Source organism: Dreissena polymorpha, chromosome 15, assembly GCF_020536995.1.
Source record: "Dreissena polymorpha isolate Duluth1 chromosome 15, UMN_Dpol_1.0, whole genome shotgun sequence".
In the NCBI taxonomy this organism is placed as follows: Eukaryota; Metazoa; Mollusca; class Bivalvia; order Myida; family Dreissenidae; genus Dreissena; species Dreissena polymorpha.
In genome coordinates, this window is record NC_068369.1 from 64,596,483 (window position 1) to 64,617,031 (window position 20,549).

General features: G+C 34.6%; 1 protein-coding gene across 1 annotated transcript in view; it reads left to right on the top strand.

The window, feature by feature from the left end:
* LOC127859360 (max dimerization protein 1-like) overlaps window positions 1-15,975 on the top strand; it is a 30,571-nt gene extending 14,596 nt beyond the window's left edge. Inside the window, exon 6 of the mRNA XM_052396717.1 lies at window positions 9,957-15,975. Coding sequence (XP_052252677.1) covers window positions 9,957-10,096 — 140 coding nt within the window. The 3' untranslated portion in view covers window positions 10,097-15,975. The remainder of the gene's footprint in view (window positions 1-9,956) is intronic.
* Window positions 15,976-20,549: the final 4,574 nt, after the last annotated feature.

Here is a 20,549-nt window from a genome sequence, read left to right on the forward strand (position 1 = left end):
TCAATTTAGTAGACATATCTTATCACTTTCTCAAATAAATGTGAACTGCCACAGGCCATGTTCACTATGAACAGAGTCATGTTTCACCACAGGCTTTTTTGCTGAATAAGCAAATTTTCTTGCGTATGATATACTGCCTCATATTATGGTTCATTCATGCATGTCGGGTCATCTGACTGATTTAAATAAATCAAAGCATGTGCTAGTAAGGAAGTCAGGCCTTGCAAGTGTTAATAACAACAAACAAGGGAAGAAAACAAAACAGTCTTCTCTCAATACCGGTAATAAGACAGTTAAATTTGTTTAAGTGTACAATAAGATTTTACTCAGAAAGGCTTGTAATGCTAAAGTGGGATTGTTTAAATGGTTCAAAGAAAATAATGTAAGAATGCGACTGCTTGCATGCTTAGTGAGATGATTTCTGCTTATTTCATCTTCCCCCAACACAAAAATACCATGTTCAAATGATGACAATTAAACATGCACATTGGTACTGCACGATTTCTTTAATAGCAACAAAAATACCTTAAAAAAGATATACGGCGTTGATTGTGGTTGTGGTTGATGAAAGATAAAGAGTTATATACACGCGACAAAAATGCCTTTATCTGTGCAGTTCTTAGCAGCGTCACATGCAAATCAATCACTTTGGGCCAGATTGCGTGGCTTATTTCGCATTATTAGATATTATTGACCATATATCTATAAATATAGAACAGATATACACAAGAAAAATGGAAATTAAATGAAAATATACGAGTCAATGACCACACACAAATCAACCATGCATCTAATTAATCTATTTAATTATATCACTCAAGTGCAGTTCAACACTCCACTACCACATATCGCCCCATTGGTGCAAAAAGGTACCATGTGACATTCAATTAATATGCAACATGTTACCTTTTTGCACCAATGGGGTGATATTATGCTGGGTACTCATGTGAACTCAGAAAAATGTCATATAAGTAGAAAGTGTTGTCCCTGATTAGCCTGTGCAGACTGCACAGGCTAATCTGGGACGACACTTTACGCACATTTATGAATTCCCCTTTTCACAGAACACGGCCCATATATAATCTCATGATGATGCTTCTGCATGCTGAACGAAGCAGCTACGTTGTATAAGATTTCTAAGGAAGAAACTGGCAAAGGGAGTTATAATGCATACTTTTTAAGTCTATTTAGGCAAGGAATGAAAGTTAGAAATGTCCATCACTTTCAAGCCTTTCAAAGATGATCGTTGAACATAGGTTCTGGGGGCATATTAAAATCGCACCGTCCGTCAGTCAGTCAGTCAGTCCGTCCGGATTAGTTTTCGCTCAATAAGTCAAGCAATTGTCATCAGATCTTCACCAAACTTCATGAATATGTGTTAGGCTATTACATCTACTAGGTCAAGTTCGATAATCGGCCAAATTGACCCAGACACTCCTGAGTTGCGGCCCTTGAACTATTGTAAAATTGGGTTTTTTCTTGTTTCCACTCAATAACTCGAGCAAATGTCATAGAATCTTCACCAAACTTCATGAAAATGTGTAAGATCATAAGATCTAGGTCAAGTTCGATAATCAGCCAAATTGACCATGACACTCCTGAGTTACGGCCCTTGAATCATCGAAAAATTGAGTTTATTCTCGTTTCCGCGCAATAACTCAAGCAATTGTCATCGGATCTTCACCAAACTTCATAAAAATTAGTAAGGCAATCAAATCTAGGTTAAGTTTGATAATCTGCAAAATTGACCAAAACACTCCTGAGTTACGGCCCTTGAATCATCGAAAAATTGAGTTTGTTCTCGTTTCCGCTCAATTACTCAAGCAATTGTCATCGGATCTTCACCAAACTAAATAAAAATGTGTAAGGCAATACAATCTAGGTTAAGTTCGATAATCAGCCAAATTTACCCAGGCACTTCTGAGTTATGGCTCTTGAATCATCAAAAAATTGCGTTTCCGCTCGAAAAATGCTCATAACTTCTATGTCGCTTCAGATGTAACTTTCATATTTGGTATGCATGTGTATATGGACAAGGCCTTTCATTACGCACACAAATTTTGACCCCTTTGACCTTGACCTTGATTTTAGGGTCCGCATTAAGGTTTCAAAATCTGCATTTAGGTTTCGAAAAAGCGTTTTTTGGGGGCATATGTCTTCCGATGGAGACAGCTCTTGTTTTCATCAGTGTTTGGCAAGCAGTTGCAAAAACTTTAACAAAGAAATATCATTTAATGTGTTTTTCTATTAAATGTGCTGTAATTGGAGGTTGTACATAAACATAATAGATCAAAGGGACGCACTGCCTATTTGTATAACAGGTCTCTACAAACTGTAAATCTGATACCCAATAGGGCTGGCACTGGGCACATATTGCAGCTAGATGTAGGCCAGATAGAGATAGGAATGTTGTGCTATTGATTACATTAGGCAGTTGGGTCAATATTAACCCTTTCAGTGCTGGAACCGAATTTTCAAGGCCTTTGCAAACAGTTTGGATCCAGATGCAGTGCTCACGCTGCTGCCAGACATTATCATCACACCCACAACCTTGATTTCTTTATTGTAAAGACATGATAATATTTTATAAGAAAATGACACTGATATTATGCTTGTTTTTAAGTATATCGTCACTGTCGTTCTCAAACCTCGTAGCTACAAAATGCCAACTTTTCAGGAGAGAGAAAAAACCGTCTAATTTTTTTATAACGATGTTTTAGAAATTGAAATTCTGTAGAAATACCAAACAAATGAAGCTGCAAAATATGGTATAAGCCGTAGACGCGTAAGTCATACTGACAGTAAGACATGGTAGCTAAGATATTTTGTCACCACAGTTTTGTCATTTTTATGAGGTACGACAATTTGTCCTGATAGGAAACCTCGTAGTTGCAAATAAAAAAAATTATGAAAACGTTTTTGTCAAATTTGTCAAAACGAAACGACGTACCTATAGGTGAAATGGCGTCGCTACGACTTTTTAGCCGGGAAAAAAGCCAACAATCATTCTACAACATTTCGTCACGTGGCTTTTTCATGGGCTCTGATTGGCGTAGAGCTACGAGATATAGCACAAAAAACGCGCCAGACTTAATATATTCGGAAAAGACGAAAAAAATATTTTGAAAATTTTGGAGCTACGAGGTTTGAGAACGACAGCGACGATATATTATAACTTAAATCCAATAGATATACATTTGATTAAACATTGATAACATGAGATTAATTTTTTCCTTTTTACCTTCAGTACCATTTTGCAGAAAAGTCCGCGTCTGTTTTGGCTATTATTTTTTTTAAGGAAAAAATTATGGCTATTATTTTCTGCAGGCCAGAGTGAGCATTGCCAGATGAGACGCCACAGAACGTGGCGTCTCATCAGGATCCAAACTGTTCGCTATTCTGATAGAATTCTTTGAAAAAAAATGAAGAAAATGCTAATTTTACAAATTCAGCAGACGACATTTTAGCAGACGACAAATTTCCCAGCATGCAAAGGGTTAAAATGGGATACACTGTGGAAACATTTAACACATTTGTCCCTTCTGACACTTCATTTGATTTTCATGTTAGCTTTCTACACTGCGCTAACAGGTCAGATTTTCTATTTCGTTAAAAAACCGACCCAAGAAATTGAAGGAGATCAAAATGTTTTAGCAAACCCTTTGGTTATTTGAAAATTGCAAAACAACTTGTCAGCCTTTGCTCAGATTTTTCTTACTCTACAAAAGTTTCTTTAAAGGTAAGATTTAAATCGTACCTGTAATTTGATCAAACAACCAATTAATTTATATTTTTAAGTCATTAAGAAACTTGATATATGGCATGTGAACTAGACTTCAACTACTACCAAAATTGATAAGGGAAAGAATTTTAAGAAAAAATGAGTTGAAAATCTGTGAAATAAAGTCAAGGGGTTTCCTGTGCTATTTATTTCACATTATGAAATTTGATTACTTGCTAAATCAAATTCACATTGATATAAATTATCGTTTCTAGTTGTTATTGTTAACCTATTCAAACAATCTATTTACAGAAGCTTGTCTATAGGAAATTGTTAATTTGTTACGATGTCCCTTATTGAATATGATCATTAACTGAGTTTTCTGTGTGCAAGTTTTTATATGACCTATTTGTTAATGTCACTTACGGTTCCGTGGATGGTGACAGCTTATAGCTGACAGATAATAAGGCCGAGGTCACATTACTAAGTGTAAAGGTGGACATCAAGTTTTATCGTTTGTCTTGTCAGAATGTCACCATCTTGATGTGAACCACACTGTTATACATGTACATGTAGAACATAAGATATCTTGACTACCCAAGCAAATGGCATTTTGAACATTTTACATTTAATGGCTATTGATTCAGAAATTTAAATCTAGTCCTGTTTTGTAACTATTACAAACTTAACAATAAGACCTTGTTCTAACCATTTCTTAGGGAATAAGAAAGTGTCAAATTGTTTATCTGAGTCATATGGGGCTAAACAGCTTTTGGAGTCCGATTCCAATAAATGGCATAAATGGTATTTGAAGCTTCTGTGTATGTGACAATAATTATGCAAGGTGTAATTATAGCAAAACCAGGGAAGAGGCTGCTTTTGTGTTACAGCAAATGCTGCACCGACTGGCAATGTCCACAAATAAGTTGCATACTCATTAATCTTGATTAAATATAAGCTTGATGTAAAACAGGTTGCGCAATGATATTTGCACAAAATGCAGACTTTACTATAGGATGGAGTTGTATGTCATTCCTAGATAGTTTATTTTAGCACATTCATGGTATTTTTATCATGATGGTTCATCTGTATTAAAACAAAAATATACAAAAAAATCAGCGTTGACAGTCATACGGTTAAAATAGGAAAGAAAAGAGTTTGCATATTCTTTAATGTTCAAGATTGTATACCCCATTATTTTAATGGAATTATTGATGTTTAATACATTTAAATAAAAATAATGTTTATTTTTTTTTAGCTTGGCTGTTTTCGGAGAAAACCCGAGGTATTGTCATAGCCAGCTCGTCGTTTTGGTCCTTCGTCGTGTCGTCCACCGTCCGTGTCGTGCTAAAACCTTAACATTTTATCAAGGTTTTGAACATTGGCTCTAAAATCAATGTGCTTCAACCTACAACTTTGAAACTTCATATGTAGCTGCACCTTGATGAGTTCTCCATGCCACACCCATTTTTGGGTCACTAGGTCAAAGGTCAAGGTCACTGACCTTTAATTATGATACATGTTTATCTCAATTCATTTTAATTCATAAGCCAATTTAACCTGAGCCATGTTGCAGAAACAGTTTTAAAGGACCATGTGAAATACATGTAGGACATTTCTAGAGTACACATTGATTGACAATTCAGCATTCACATCCAGGGAAGGAAATGGAATATTGATTCCATCAACTCTTGTAATAGTCATTCATATTGATCAAGTCCCCAGGGCTTATATAAGTATCATGCAGAGCTTTATATGCTTAATGATGTTCTGCTAATAAACCACAACAGGCTGTGACAGTAGATTGAAGAGTAAATTAGTAATAATATTCATGCTATAGTCTCATAGGCAGTGATTTTTTACCTGCCAGTCCTGTGTCCTGGACTCACAAAAACCTCTGGGTATGCAAAGTTTCGAATTATGTGAGGTCCAAAAATGCATTTAAATTTCTCAAAAAATATCGTTAAATATTATTTTGGTCTCATTCTTTCAATTTGGGGACTCATAGATTTGCAAGTTATTGAGTCCCAGGACTCGGATGAGAATATTTGCAAAAATATCACTGCATAGGACATGCTTTTTGTATTGATTAAAATATTTGTTTTGAGATACCGTATGTAAACAATTACCTCCACATCAAAAGCATGGTATACACATTAAAAAGTGGCCTTAAAAGTGTTTCTGAAAGGGACTTGTTAAGAGTTTTGTAAAATGACAACAAAAATGTTCGTGTTTTATTCAAACAAGAAAAATAAGACTCCTGGCTAAGAACGTGTCACATATAAATATTTGTTTATTGACAATTGTCAATTGACATTGTACAAATTGTTAAGTGTTTGACAGTGCTCTAGCTAGGCCTAAATTGAAGGGCGCCCCACCCTGCCCTCCCAAACCTCCGCTCTGCCCTCCTGTACCTCCGCCCTGCCTTTCTTAGGGCCCCCCTGCCCCCCCCCCCCCCAAAAAAGATTTTTTTTTGTTTTTTTGTATACATATGATACTTACGGTAATAAATCTCTTATTACATTGTAATTAATTTATTCCTCAATGTACAAATTATATTTGACTGGTTTAATAATAATGGACATTATAATTATATTCTAACAATTATTGATAACATATAAATTAACATGCAACAGGAAGCATTCCAGAAACGCCCCCGCGCTCGAAAGTTCCCTTTTGACAAAATACTGCGCGTCGAAAGTGCCCTTTTGACAAAAAAGCCCCCCCTGCCCTTTTTAAATCCTAGCTGGTGTGATGCTTTTTATCAATAATTTAGCAAGAGTGTGTAACCAAGCATACATTTACAAGTACAAGTATGTCAGGGATTCAAATGCTTGTAAAGGTCCCATGCTTGTTACACCAGTAAAGTACTTATAAAATTCATTTGTTTATGAACAAGTCCGTTTAACAAATGTGCTTTTCTTTGTGTTCCCCCCTTATTACATTTTTGAATGTCTGTGGGTTTTCTTTGTTTTTAATTTAGCAGAAAGCATTATCATTCTAAGTCATGTTTTTACATGGAACTATTCAGCCAGAATGTATTTTTCACTTTTGGCTAATTTTAAATTACAATAAATATAAAGTACATTTTTTCAAAGCATAATTATTGGTTTTTGAAACACTAGATATGCCTGGTGCAATTGTGTTTTATGACAAGTAAATGGGAGCTAAGATAAGGTCTATTATCGAAAATGCATTTTGCTCTGATTTAAATGGAACAGTTTATCTTAAGACCTTTAGGCAAAGTAGGGTAGGCTATATTTAGAATCTAGATAAAGAAACATTAAATAACAGTTTGGAGAGGTAAATAGAAGTGTTACAAGCAGCAGGCATCTAAACATTCTGCCTGATTGATCAGATTAGAGGTTAGATTGCAGTATAATTATAATTATGATGTGGCATAACCTTGAAGATAAGATATACCCAGGATTTGTAATTATCTATGTAATATCTGCTATGTAATTTGCTGGCATCTGGTCATATAGAAAAGGTGATATTCAGAGATTAAGGACCCATATTAATCTGTTTCTAATTTCCTTGGCCCATTAAGGTTATTAATTCTTCATTTAAACAGGGATTAGTTATGGTAAGTGCAATAGTTGCCTCATTTTTGTTTACAATTGGTATTGTAAGGCATATGACTGACCTTATTATAAAAGTATGGCAGGATTAAGTAACATTTAAAATCCAGGCTTTTACACTTGACTAATTTAACACACAAAAGAAACAACTCAATTTCTCAACATTTGGCATAGGTTCAAGTTTAGATAAACAAATGATATAACTTGCTAAAGCATTAAATGCCAGCTTAAGCTCTCCAGTTTGATGGTCCGTGAATGAACCATCATCTGAAGGTGAAATAGAACATGTGGTTAGCTTCATCAAGTATTAGCCCGCGCAGTCTGCACAGGCTTATAAGGAATGAAAATGTTCACATTTATGTTACTTTTGTGTTTAAAGGAAGGCTTTTTAACCCTTTCAGCCTAGAACCGAATTTTAAAGGCCTTTGCAAACAGTTTGGATCCAGATGAGACGCCACAGAACTCATCAGGATCTAAACTGTTTGCTATTCTGATAGTATTCTTTGAAAAATATCGAAGAAAATGCTGATTTTAGAAATTCAGCAGACCACATTTTAGCTGACGACAAATTTCCCAGCATGCAAAGGGTTAAAACAAAAATCTAGTGAAGGCAGAAAGTGTTGTCACAGATAAGCCTTGAGTGTTGACTGCTTATCTGGGTTGATACTTGATGTGCAATGATTAAGCCTAGCCCTTTGCATGCTGGGAAATTTGTCGTCTGCTAAAATGTTGTCTGCTAAATTTCTAAAATTAGCATTTTCTTCATTTTTTTTTTCAAAGAATACTATCAGAATAGCAAACAGTTTGGATCCTGATGAGACGCCACGTTCTGTGGCGTCTCATCTGGATCCAAACTGTTTGCAAAGGCCTTCAAAATTCGGTTCCAGCACTGAAAGAGTTAAGCCTAGACTAGTTTCACAGAGACCAATTCAAAAATATGCTGGAAAGCAGCATTTGGCCTAGCAGTTCAAATTTCATAACAAATTCTGACATTAAGGAAAACCTGTGTTTGCAGATGTGATATTAACAAGAAATAAATTCAGCAATGTCAGCAATTGTAAAGACTTTAAATTGGTTTTGTGAATGCCACAGGTCATTGGTTCAACTTTTATAAGAGCTCATTTTGTTGGGCATTATAGATAAACTGTGCACACACTCTACTTCAAAGTTAGAATGCTATAATAAATGCCCCAACCCCAGGCTATTAGTCTGGTCAGTGTTATAAGATCAGGCATAATAATGGTCAGTTATTGGACATGTACTTACCATAATGCATGCAAGGTAGTCATTTGTGTCTGCAATTTGACTGTTTGATGTTCTTATTTTATGTAGAGCCCTCATTAATTGAGTACTGGTTATATGTAAGATGCACTTTAATATCGCATCATTCAGAAGTTGAAAAATGCTTTTCAAATAAGGCCAAAAGATTTAAAGATATTATTTTGAAAGTATTTCGCTTATCATGCGTTCTCACATTATCAATAATGTATTGCAAAAATCAGGACATTTAGAATTAAATCTATACATCAAATTAAGCTTTATTTGTGTCTTGTTCTGTGAAAGCTGGTCATAATGCATGTGCGTAAAGAGTCATCCCAGATTAGCCTGTGCAGTCCGCACAGGCTAATCTGTGACGACACTTTCCGCTTTAATGGTATTTTTAGTTTCGAGTAAGTCCCTCCTTACCGAAAATAAAGTTTAGGCGGAAAATGTCGTCCCTGATTATTGCGGACTGCACAGGCTAATCTGGGACGGCACTTTACGCACATGAATTAAGCCCAGTTTTCTCAGAACAAGACACATTTAATTTGTTGCCATCAATACCACAGATTGTATTGAGTCTGATATATATCAAATTTGAATAATTGGTTGCTTGAAGCATTCAAACCTCTCTTTGCATTATATTTAAGAAAATCACCTGGGCAAGCAGAGGTATTGAAAAGGAGTATAATTACCAGTATTGACAATGCACACTTACATTTTTTGTTAGGGTATTGATAAAAAACATTTTAAACGCAACACGCCGTGATTCTTTCGTGCAGGTTTAAATCCTGTCATGTGCACTACACCTTAACCTTAGCGTAAAATCTTGTTTACAAATTTTGGTCCTCTGCCAATGTTATATTTGTCACTATAAAAAATGTGCAGTATGCCTACTAGCTGACAATTCCCCAAATTTAAATGCTGCCGGTAACATTTAAATATACTTTTCAGCATTTCTTATGAAACAGTGTATTGTACACACTGAAAGACATAATCATTTTGTACAAATTTCAGGTAATATTATAAAGTTTTTTCAATGATTGGGATGTTAATTTAATGAAGAAGCTGGTTGCAGAAATTTATTCATTTCTGCTATTAGAACAATAGTACAGAAATACACAGTATTAAGGTTATAGAAATGTAGAACATGTCAATGATGCTCGTCTTGCATTTGATCACATACCAGTATATTAATGCTTTTATGTAGCCCAAATAATGCTGGGACATCAACCAGCATGGTCAGAAACAGGCAAAAAAGAGTTTATTATGAAATAATAGAAAATCCAACAACTGTGCTACATAATACACATTACGCAAGAATGGGCCATGCTACTATAACGTGAAAGAATATTTCCTCTGTTTTAAATCCTGATTTCATTGTGTATTTTCAGATGAGATTGATATCATTGGCTATGGCAGTGGCAACAGTGACATTGACGACCATAGCAGCATAGAGAGTGGGTCAAGTGACGGGTTTACGATCTCAGCCAAACGCATTAGATTAAACAGTTCCTATTCAGAGTCCATCTGAGGGGGATCTATGTCTGGGAAATTTGTAGTCACATTTTCCCAGCTCTGTTAGCTATCGTTATGTCTTTGTGCAGTTAATTTTTATTGTTGTATAATTGTGGATGAAAAGACTTTAAGTTTATGAAGAAGATCTGTTATTGTGGGGTTTTTACAAACATATGTTGCCTGGTGATGTTATGTTATGTACATTTACCCTCGGCAGTACGCAACATTATATGCATATAGTTGAAATTATTTATTAAATTGTGAAAAACTGTTTAAAAAATCTTGAAAAAATCATATAATATATTCTCTTAGTTTTGTTTCATGGTGTATTGACCACCTCATATTCATTGTTGTCTGCATGGTTAGTTGTATGATAGTTTATTCCAGTTTTGAGATTTTTGTTTCTGTACAAGCTTTATTCTGTTACTGGTAATGTCATGTACAATGTCAAATTAGTGTAAAAGTTAAAAATACAAATTAATAGTCCTGCTGGTGCTTTCAAGTAAGGTTTCCAATAATTGTTGATCTTTCACATGCTTGTTCTGTTCATATTCAGTGCGTTTTGGAAATGTTTGAAATGTATGCTCATGTGAATATGACTGAAATTAGAACCAAAGAATGTGTTCTTAAGTACAAAGTTCTCACAATAGTCCTCAAACAAACGATTGAGCATAGAGAATGCCTAATCACCATGGGTAGTTGAGCATGGGGATCATAAAAGGAAACGTCTCATGTGTAAAGATACAAGTTTGTGATAAGTTACTTATTTTACGTCAATCGTTGTTTTCTAATGTGTGATTAATGGTCTGATAGTGGTATTTCGTAATGCATTCAAAGATATGTTGACAACAGTTTGAAGCCCCCCCCCCCCCTCCTTCTCCAACCCGGGGTCTATTGATGCAGAGATACCCGGTATGTTAACAAATATTTTTGTGCTACACAATCTTCACTTTGTAACATCAATGCTTATATAGTTACATTAAGTCTAGGAAATCTTAAAACAGAAATACAGATAACTGTGCTATTTATTGTATTTCTGCAGATATTAATAGAAACATTTAGCGTTTTCGCACATGCAAAAAAAGTGCTTATGGATTAAACCGAATAATTGTAGTTTTATTCTTTTAAATGCGTATTCTTTATGAATGCAGTTTGTACAACAGCCTCTTTTGATATAGTTGCTTTTGTTGGCATGGAGTTACCAACCAAATACTGTCCACATAATAGCTGCAGAGTAAGGAAACATGTTGAAGTTGATATGGGCTAGTGTGACGAGCCTTTTATTAGCAAATACTTGCCATAAAATGCATATTCCTATGTCATCAGAATATAGTAAGAGTGTCGAATCTAAAGGTTGCTTGTGTCATGTGTTTTTTTAAAGATGATTAACCATCTTGATAACGAAGGAATAGTTTGCATGATAGTATTATTTGGAGAATAAAATTCAGTCATAGCTGTAACAAAATACAAGGCAATGGTATTGAAAACGGGAACAAAAGACAGCTTGTGCATATGAACTGAAACAACATAATATCAAGAAAAATTCACCTATATTAGCCTTCAAGGCCTCATTGTAACATCGAATGATATGGAGCCAATTAGTCTATGGTATTCTATATAGAATGTATCCACTGCTTGTGTTTGAGCATTGTTATTCAGTATGTTTGAAGGCGTTTTGCGCACAGATTTGTTATGCTTACTTTACTATGCCCCCCTTAGAAGAAGAGGGGGTATATTGTTTTGCACATGTCGGTAGGTCGGTCCGTCCGTCCACCAGATGGTTTCCGGATGATAACTCAAGAACGCTTATGCCTAGGATCATGAAACTTCATTGGTACATTGATCATGACTGGCAGATGACCCCTATTGATTTTGAGGTCACTAGGTCAAAGGTCAAGGTCACAGTGACTCGTTCTTGGATGCAGTTTAGGACCACATTTGCAGATTATATTATGTACTGTTGTGGTGGGGTCTCTGTCCGTCCACCAGATGGTTTCCGGATGATAACTCAAGAACGCTTGCGCCTAGGATCATGAAACTTCATAGGTACATTGATCATGACTTGCAGATGACCCCTAGTGATTTTCAGGTCACTAGCTCAAAGGTCAAGGTCACAGTGACAAAAAACGTATTCACACAATGGCTGCCACTACAACTGACAGCCCATATGGGGGGCATGCATGTTTTACAAACAGCCCTTGTTGATATATAAGATGCGTTTTGAAATTGTGATAAGGATAATTACTTGCATGACAACTGCCTTGTATGTGTCGTTTGATGCCAGTTGTGCATTTCCAGAGAACTAATGTTGTGAAACAATCAAAGATAATGTTGTTTTGAATGAAAGTTTTATACATCAGTGTGATTTTTCAGAGGTAGTCGACAACTTTGCTGTTGTAAGCATAGACAGATATTGATCTCAAACTTGATAAAACAAGCCCATTTTTGGTGACTTCTTTTACGAGATTCCTTTTTTAATTGAATGAATGGCCACTACCAAATCAAGTGTGCATCATAAGTGTTCATCTGAGTTGAAATCCCGTCAGCAAATTGTCAGCTTATCTGATTAATTTAGTTTTATTGACCAGTTATTTTATTATTATTTTTTTAAACTAGTTTTGCAAACATTGATATTACATTTTCCAAATAAACCAGTAGCTACCTTCTCTTAATTAACCAGTCTTGGCTAGTTAACCACTGCTATTTGTCTTTTTTATGTACGGAGATATTTTTATTCTTTTGTTGGAACTAGCATGTTAAGTGTATGTCATATTTAAGTTATTGTAAGTCATGTTTTCTTTTTATGGTTCACTATAATTGTTAAAGCCTTAGTCATTGATTGTGAATACATCAAATGTTGGCAAAATTCAAATGTCTGGAGTGACCCCCCTTACGAGTGACAAAGTACACATGAATTGGAAAGTAGCTTAACTGATCTCACATGCCCTGTGGGCTCCTTATTAATGTTTGAAACTGGCCATATTTTACTCAGGGTATTGACTTTCACACAAATAAGTGACTTGCTAGATAAGAAGATTATTTTATTGTGTGAATGGTTATTAAAGGTAGGGCTGACTTATTTTTTCTAACTGCTTGGGCAGTTAAACTACTATTACCTTTCTTCAAAGCTTGTTGACATTTTCATGTTAAAAACACGAACAAAAGAAATGTGACATTGCAGCTATTCCTTTCATTTGCTGATTTAGTTATCCTTGCTTCTTACTGGAGCTCTGAAAAGGAGAACAATAACAATAGTCTGTTAATTTTACAGCCAGTAAAGGGTAGATATGCATCTTCAATTCTTAACAGTTGATCAATTTGACAAATTCAATATATCTGTTGAAGCTAAATTATTTGTACTGTTAGTTTAAGCTTATGGCCACAATGTACACTCATTACTTTGGCTATAGTATTGCCAGGCCTTTATATTGCCAAAGGCCATTTTATTGCATCTGTTTGCTCCAATTATCTTTATTGTCTAAAATAAATATTTTTTTTCCTATAGTCATTTATGCCTGTTGGGGAACAATATTTATGCATGAAGGTCAACAGCTAAAATTATCAATACAAAGTAAGCTATGAAATGTTTGTGATGACTTACTGAGAAGCCTTTAAGGATTTCACCATGTTCTGCTTTTTGATCTGTTGCTGATACTACCATTTTTGAAGCTACAAACTGTGATAATTCATGTGCAAGAAACTATGAACCTACTGATATTACTTCCTATGAATCAACTTTAACTGGTGGGGTTTTGGAGTACAGGAAATATTATAGGTCAGTTTATTATGGACACTTGACAAATGGAAACTGTTTATTTATTTTGTTATAATATTAGTATTTATATTTATGTATTAAATAATTATTTTTGTTTGAGGTACAGTTAACTGCGTTTGAAAAAGCAATAATCAAGTAGACATTTTAATTATTTTTTATATTATAATCTGCAATCCTCTTGTGATGCAAAGCAGAAAAACTTAATTATTAGGATCAGAAATATAAAACTCCTTAAGTATTATCAGACCAATGCTCTTGGTTGGTTTATTTTTCTATATTTGCTTTACTTATTGCAACCAAATTTGCGTGAAAAGAAAACACCTGAAATTTTCTGTGGGATATACTTTACTTTAAACATATTTTATTTCCAAGTAATGACATTGTACAAATATATAAATTGGTCCATACATACATAATGGAAAAAGGGTTAGACCAAGTTGTGGGATATAAAGTCTTGTTTGCACAATGTATTATAATTTATTGGTAATTGGTAATTCATTTACCAAGATTATTTGTGTAGAATATTTGCAAAATAAAGATTATCTGAGAATGAAGTGTATACCAGAGTATATACATATTTCCATTAGTAAGTGTCAATTTTTTGTTACCAGCAATCTTGTTCTATATTTTACGTACAAAGATGGGGAATGACCGTCTTCCACCCGAGATTCATTAGAAGAATATCAGTAGCAGTTATCAAATTTTTAAAACATTAGATGTAACATTTATTTTGCCTGCTGATGGGTGTGTGCTGTTTAGGTGGGAAATGAGTCAAGATAAAACTGAAAATCTGATGATTCCATCCTTACATCATGTGTATGTTTTTTTTGTTGATGACTAAAAGGATGTAATCTTGATCCCAATATGCAATAATGGGTCTGCACAGGCTGGTAAGGAGCTATGCCGTCCACTATAAAGTCAGGCAAGTTTTATATCCTCATAAGCTGACAGGACAGCTCCTGACTCGACTGCACAGATGCCCAAGTTGGGCTGGAGTTACTTTTGCTTCTAATGGCATCAGACCTATTTTTGCATCATTCCGGTCACTTAAGTACACTATCTTAAAAGAAAGAATCACTTTTCAGCAGATAATGATAAATGTTTGCAAACTTGATTCCTGATACCTGAAGTGAATGTTCTTCAATCTTACTTGGTTGCACACTACTACTGTATAATTACTGGAAACAGTCCGCTAATTAGAACGTACTGGTGCATCACTAAGTCATATATTGAGAACATTTATTTCTGTTTGGGGTTTGAACAATTTCTTTGTGCAATTTTTAATCCAAATGTTGTTTTTAAAATTCTCTTCTACATAGAAAATATTAATATATTTTGAATTGCATGTTGTAAACTAATATATTGTACTATAGTTAATTTTAGTTTATGTGTGTGAATGTCATATTTTAACAACTTATTTATTATTATATAAAAGATGTACATAGATTTTCTGAAATCAAAATTTTTGTTTATGAAATTAAAATTGATATTTAACTGTTTGAACGTGATATTTTTTTAATGGAATGGACACGATTTTTGTCCGTGAAAAATCTGTAATATTAAACTTGTCAATGGAAGCAAACTGTTTGCATATAAGTATCTGATTTAAAATGTTAAAATGTGTCCATGTACAATGTTTGTTAAACAAAGACATGCAATCCTATTTTATCCAGAACTGATACAAACAGATTGGTGATTGTTTGTGTGAATCCAGACAGTGTTTTTCCATCATATTTAAACTACAAACCGGTGAAGTGCAAATAGGAAGGTATAGATCTACCTTGTTGTGCACCTTATAAATCAATTTTTACGATAATATTAGAACTGAGAAGAATAACTGGTATGCTTGTGCATCTACTATGGATGAATAAGTGAAAATAAGTGCTTGTTTCGAACAGGAATTTTACACATTTTTATTCAGCCACCGTCTTGTGGTGTCTTGTTGTGGGAGTTAAAAGAATGTATGTTACTGTTATTTGGGATGCTGGTAGTATGAAATGTGTTAATTTTGTGAACATTATGAAATTGAAACACTTATTCCTTTCTGTCAGTCATGATCTTCATTTTAAAATGAATAAAAAAATGTAAAAACGATAAAGAAATAAAAATTATAAAACTTTTACTTGTTCTTTGTCGTGTTTGCCATACTTTCCATGATCCGATTAAAAATAGTTATGGTGCCATAATAAAAGAGCGAACATCCATCCTACTGAATCAAATAGAAGCACTTTGTCTATTATTCTAGTATTCCTCTTACCTTCTTGAACACAAGTGCAACTAATCTAATATCTTGGCACGTGTTTTCAGTACTTGTCTGGCACTTATCATCTTAAAGAGATGCATTAGAACATCTCTCCATAAATTCCTTTACCTACGTTTGTTTCTAGTTCTAAGGCGTTCCATTTCATGCCAGTTCAATGCGATAGCTGCGGCTGTGCGAAGAAATGTTTTTTTTATGTGCGAGCTCCGAAGGATGCTGAATGACCCTTGACATCATCGATCAACGTGAATTTGCTTTGCATTTGCGGAAGGTCGTTGTCCAATGAGAGTTTAACCTTAAGGTAGCGCACCTCTAATGGGCACATATCCAAATATAATCTAAGTAATTATTTTCTTATTCAACATCATTTCACTGAACTACATGCAAATTTGTAGGTAGGCTTTCCATGCTTTTTAAAAATATATACCGATTTTTTCAAAACCACCCTCACGCTCGGCTTTTGTCCAGTTTATTTTCACCCCTGGGGTATATAAAAGTTCCATAATTCATTCAAATTTCCAAATATGGGCATGCAGTTGGTGTGTACAGATGCTGTAAAATTGTTTAAAGTTTAAACAAGATGAAATAAGTATTCTTTTACAGACATTTATTTTTTACAAAGTTTTATCTATGGAAGAGCGCCATGAAATGTAAGTGATTTCAGCCAAGTAAAAATTGGGTCGGTTAAAAACAAAGTGTCATAAAATTAAAAATAGTATCATTTATGTCATATTTTAAACTTAGTTTTTATAGAAACACTATATACAGCAAAAATACCAAGAAATAGACAGATTTACCGTTTACTTTTTGAAATAAAAATAAAAATGCAACATGCATGGTTCGTATTTTCAACAGCAAATCACCCAATTTCGCCATAACGTTGTTTTAATTTTAATAATTGAAGAATGTGCATAAAAATTGCAACATATTTAACAATAAATATAGCTTATATGCCATATTAAATCAAATTACGTTAGAAAATAAATAAAACGCGTCGCAAAAAAGTATAAGTCGTCGACAGGATTCGAACCTGCGCGGGAATATCCCAAAAGATTTCTAGTCTATCGCCTTAACCACTAGGCTACGGCACCTAATAGTAGGCTCTTCAACCTTCGAAGAAATCGCGGGAAATCATTAGAGGTGCACTACCTTAAAGAAAACACCCCAATCGTCTTTGTTATTTACGAATGCATGTACGTATATTGGGAAAGAACTTGCGCAATCACTTTTACATTTTGTGACTCTGTTCATTAAAAGTGACGTGTTCTGAGAAAACTGTGCATGTGCGTAAAGTGTCGTCCCAGATTAGCCTGTGCAGTTCTCAAAGGCAAATCAGGGACGACACTTTCCGCTTTTATGGTATTTTTTGTTTGAAGGAAGTTCCTCCTTACCGTAAATTAAGTTTAGGCGGAAAGTGTCGTCCCTTTTACTTTTTACCGTATCGATTATTTAAGTCTGGTCAAGCCTGGAAGTAAATGCAATAAACTTACTGGTATATAATCCATAATAACTCAAAAGGTACCGTACAGAAGTGATTATGCACCACGTTCGTGCATGGTAACAACGTTCAAAGTTATTTCCGCAATAATAATTGAAAGTAATTTTCCCACGCAAGCCACTAGACTTCAACCGCGGTTCATTAACTCTTGATTTGGTGCTTGCAGAAATAAATTGCTCTATTATGAACTATTACTCAATTATCTAATATTATTGCTGTTACATCGCCTTTTAACATCTGTGTATAGCATGTGTGTATATAATTTGCCACTAGAATGAGTTTTCCCAAATATGAAACATTTGCGAAAGACAAATCATAACAAAAGCGTCATGTGATCCGCGTGAAATACATGTAACAATAAAATATAGTGACCTCTTCCCTTGAGAGTACGTACGAGAAAAAAAGCATAACGCTGATAATAGAGTTACTCTCCGTAGCTTTTTTGTCCTGATTCAAAGTAAAAAGATGAAGTTCAGCATTTTTTTACTGAACTATCTGTTAAGTTGCTTTCACATCTGCCTCTACTTTTCGTTTACAGCAAACGCACAAGTATGAAAACACTTGTGTTATCAATGATTCAATCCGTATTTAGATAGATATTGTAATGATTGCATCATTTAAAGGAGCTGACATCCAATTAGTAACAACATATATCTATGAAATTAAGATGCGAACGAAAACAATCCACTACATACATTCTAATTGACGGAAATATGCTATAGTGTAGCGTTGTTCTTGCAAACTGTTAGTGGTCAGAGATTTCAAAAACACTCAAATACGCACACACGCATGCACACACAAACGTGAACACATGTACTACAGAAACTGTTTTCAATTGGCTACTTGGTAAGTGATCTTGAAGTGGGGTGCTCTCTGTCAAGTGGATGTGCATTGAGGTCGTGCTTGCTATTCTAGAAAATGCAGCATTTCCTGCATAAAGCACGCGTGATTTCAGCATTTAAAACTCTTTAAAGCATACCTTCTCCTAGGAGCTGTGTAAAATTGTATTGCAGTTCTAAATATTTTACTCTTAGACCACCATTTCAAACATTTTGAAATAGTTTTTAGTTGGTCGCGTTAGCGGCCAGCTAAATTTACAGAGCATATTTTGCGAATCAGTATGTGCTTAGAAGCCTTAAGTTCGGTAAGAACCACAACTCACTCTGCAAGGGACGATAAAAACCGACTGTCTGCAGCAGACGACAAATGATTCAGCTCTAGCAGTGAGTGTATATACCCTCTAGCAGTGAGTTTATAATTATTATACCAGCGTGTAAGTTGACATTGGTCAGTCTAGTGTTTATCATTGAAATCTGTACATATTGGCTGCTTTCAGGGAAAACGGGGCTTAATGCACGTCTAATAAGATTAGCCTGTGCACACGGATTAGCCTGTGCAATGCGCACAAGCTAATCAAGGACGACAACAGCGAACAACTGCAGTGCCTTCAGCGCTTTGATTAGTGTGAGCGTTAGCTCACGCTAAAGAAGAGGCAGTTTTGAAAATCAGTATGCTTTAAGTACGCTAGGGACGACAACTTCAGCTAGTAAAGATAACCACTGCCTGTTTACACTGTAGCAGACAGCATTTATAAGGTTTAAGAGCTTGCTCAACGAGATAGGCCAGTCTAGTGTTTAAAACAGCTTTTGCGATGACATTTGCCAGTTTATCATTGAAATCTGTACATGTATATTGGTTGCTTTCAGGGAAAACGGGGCTTAATGCTACATTAAAAGTATGTCATGTTGGCAAAATTGTTGCTCAATCATTTAAAGAAAATAGATACAGTATTAGATACACATAACACAACATGGACATGATTATAGGCTTGTCATTTTTAGCAAGGAAACAACATTCTAAAGATGGTTGCCAGTGCAGCAACCAATTGTGAAAAAAGAGAAATATTGTTGTTCTTTTGTCCCAGTTATCTTTATAACATGTACACACTTTTCGACCAGTGATTTAAGACAAACTCTTTATAAATTTGAATGGGTTCTGTTCATTTTAAACTTGCGATATAAAAAGCTTAAACATAATTTTGAAAACTGAAGTGCGTCTAAGATTATGCAATAGCGAACACTTCAGTGCCATCAGAGCTTTGATTAATGCATGTTTTGTTCGGCCACACTGTTCGTCGCATACGTGTGATTTGCGTTATATGTTAGAAAATTACAAGCAGGTTTAAATAACCTTGTTTATAGATTTTCGCATTTTGGAAAAAATCGCATTAAATATTTGTTGAAACAAATCTGTCATGTCTTGAATAGTCGTAACTCATTGCAATAACAAGAAATAAAGTAACTAATGGCGTAACCAATAACAAAAGCATGAAATAAAGTATGTAATGGCGTAAACAATAACAAAAGCAAGGAATTAAGTATGTAATGGCGTAAACAATAACAAAAAAGCAAAAAATAAAGTAACTAATGGCGTAACCAATAACAAGTTCAACAAGAAATAACGTATCTTATGGCGTAACCAATAACAAAAGTAAGAAATAAAGTAACTTATGGCGTAACCAATAACAAATGCAAGAAATAAAGTAACTAATGGCGTAACCAATAACAAGAGCAAGAAATAAAGGAAAATAAAAAGATTGCCTTTCCCTGGATCTAAAACCAGGACTGTTGAAAGCAAAAGCAAGTACGCTACCACTGTTTCCTGCATGATTAAATTTTCGTAGCGAATTATAACCACTTAATTAGTAATGCACGGTACACACGTTTTATTATTTTGCTGCTTCCTAATGACGATTACCCATTAATTAACCAATAATATTTACATATTTCTTATTGGGAAATTGTAATTTCGTTTGTTCAAGCACAGGTGTTTTTTTTTATTTGTCAATTCCATTTTATAATCTTCTTTTTCAAAACTGTGAACACGTCTCTTTAACGAATTTGTTTAGCTCTACAATCAAATAAGTATGTTTAACT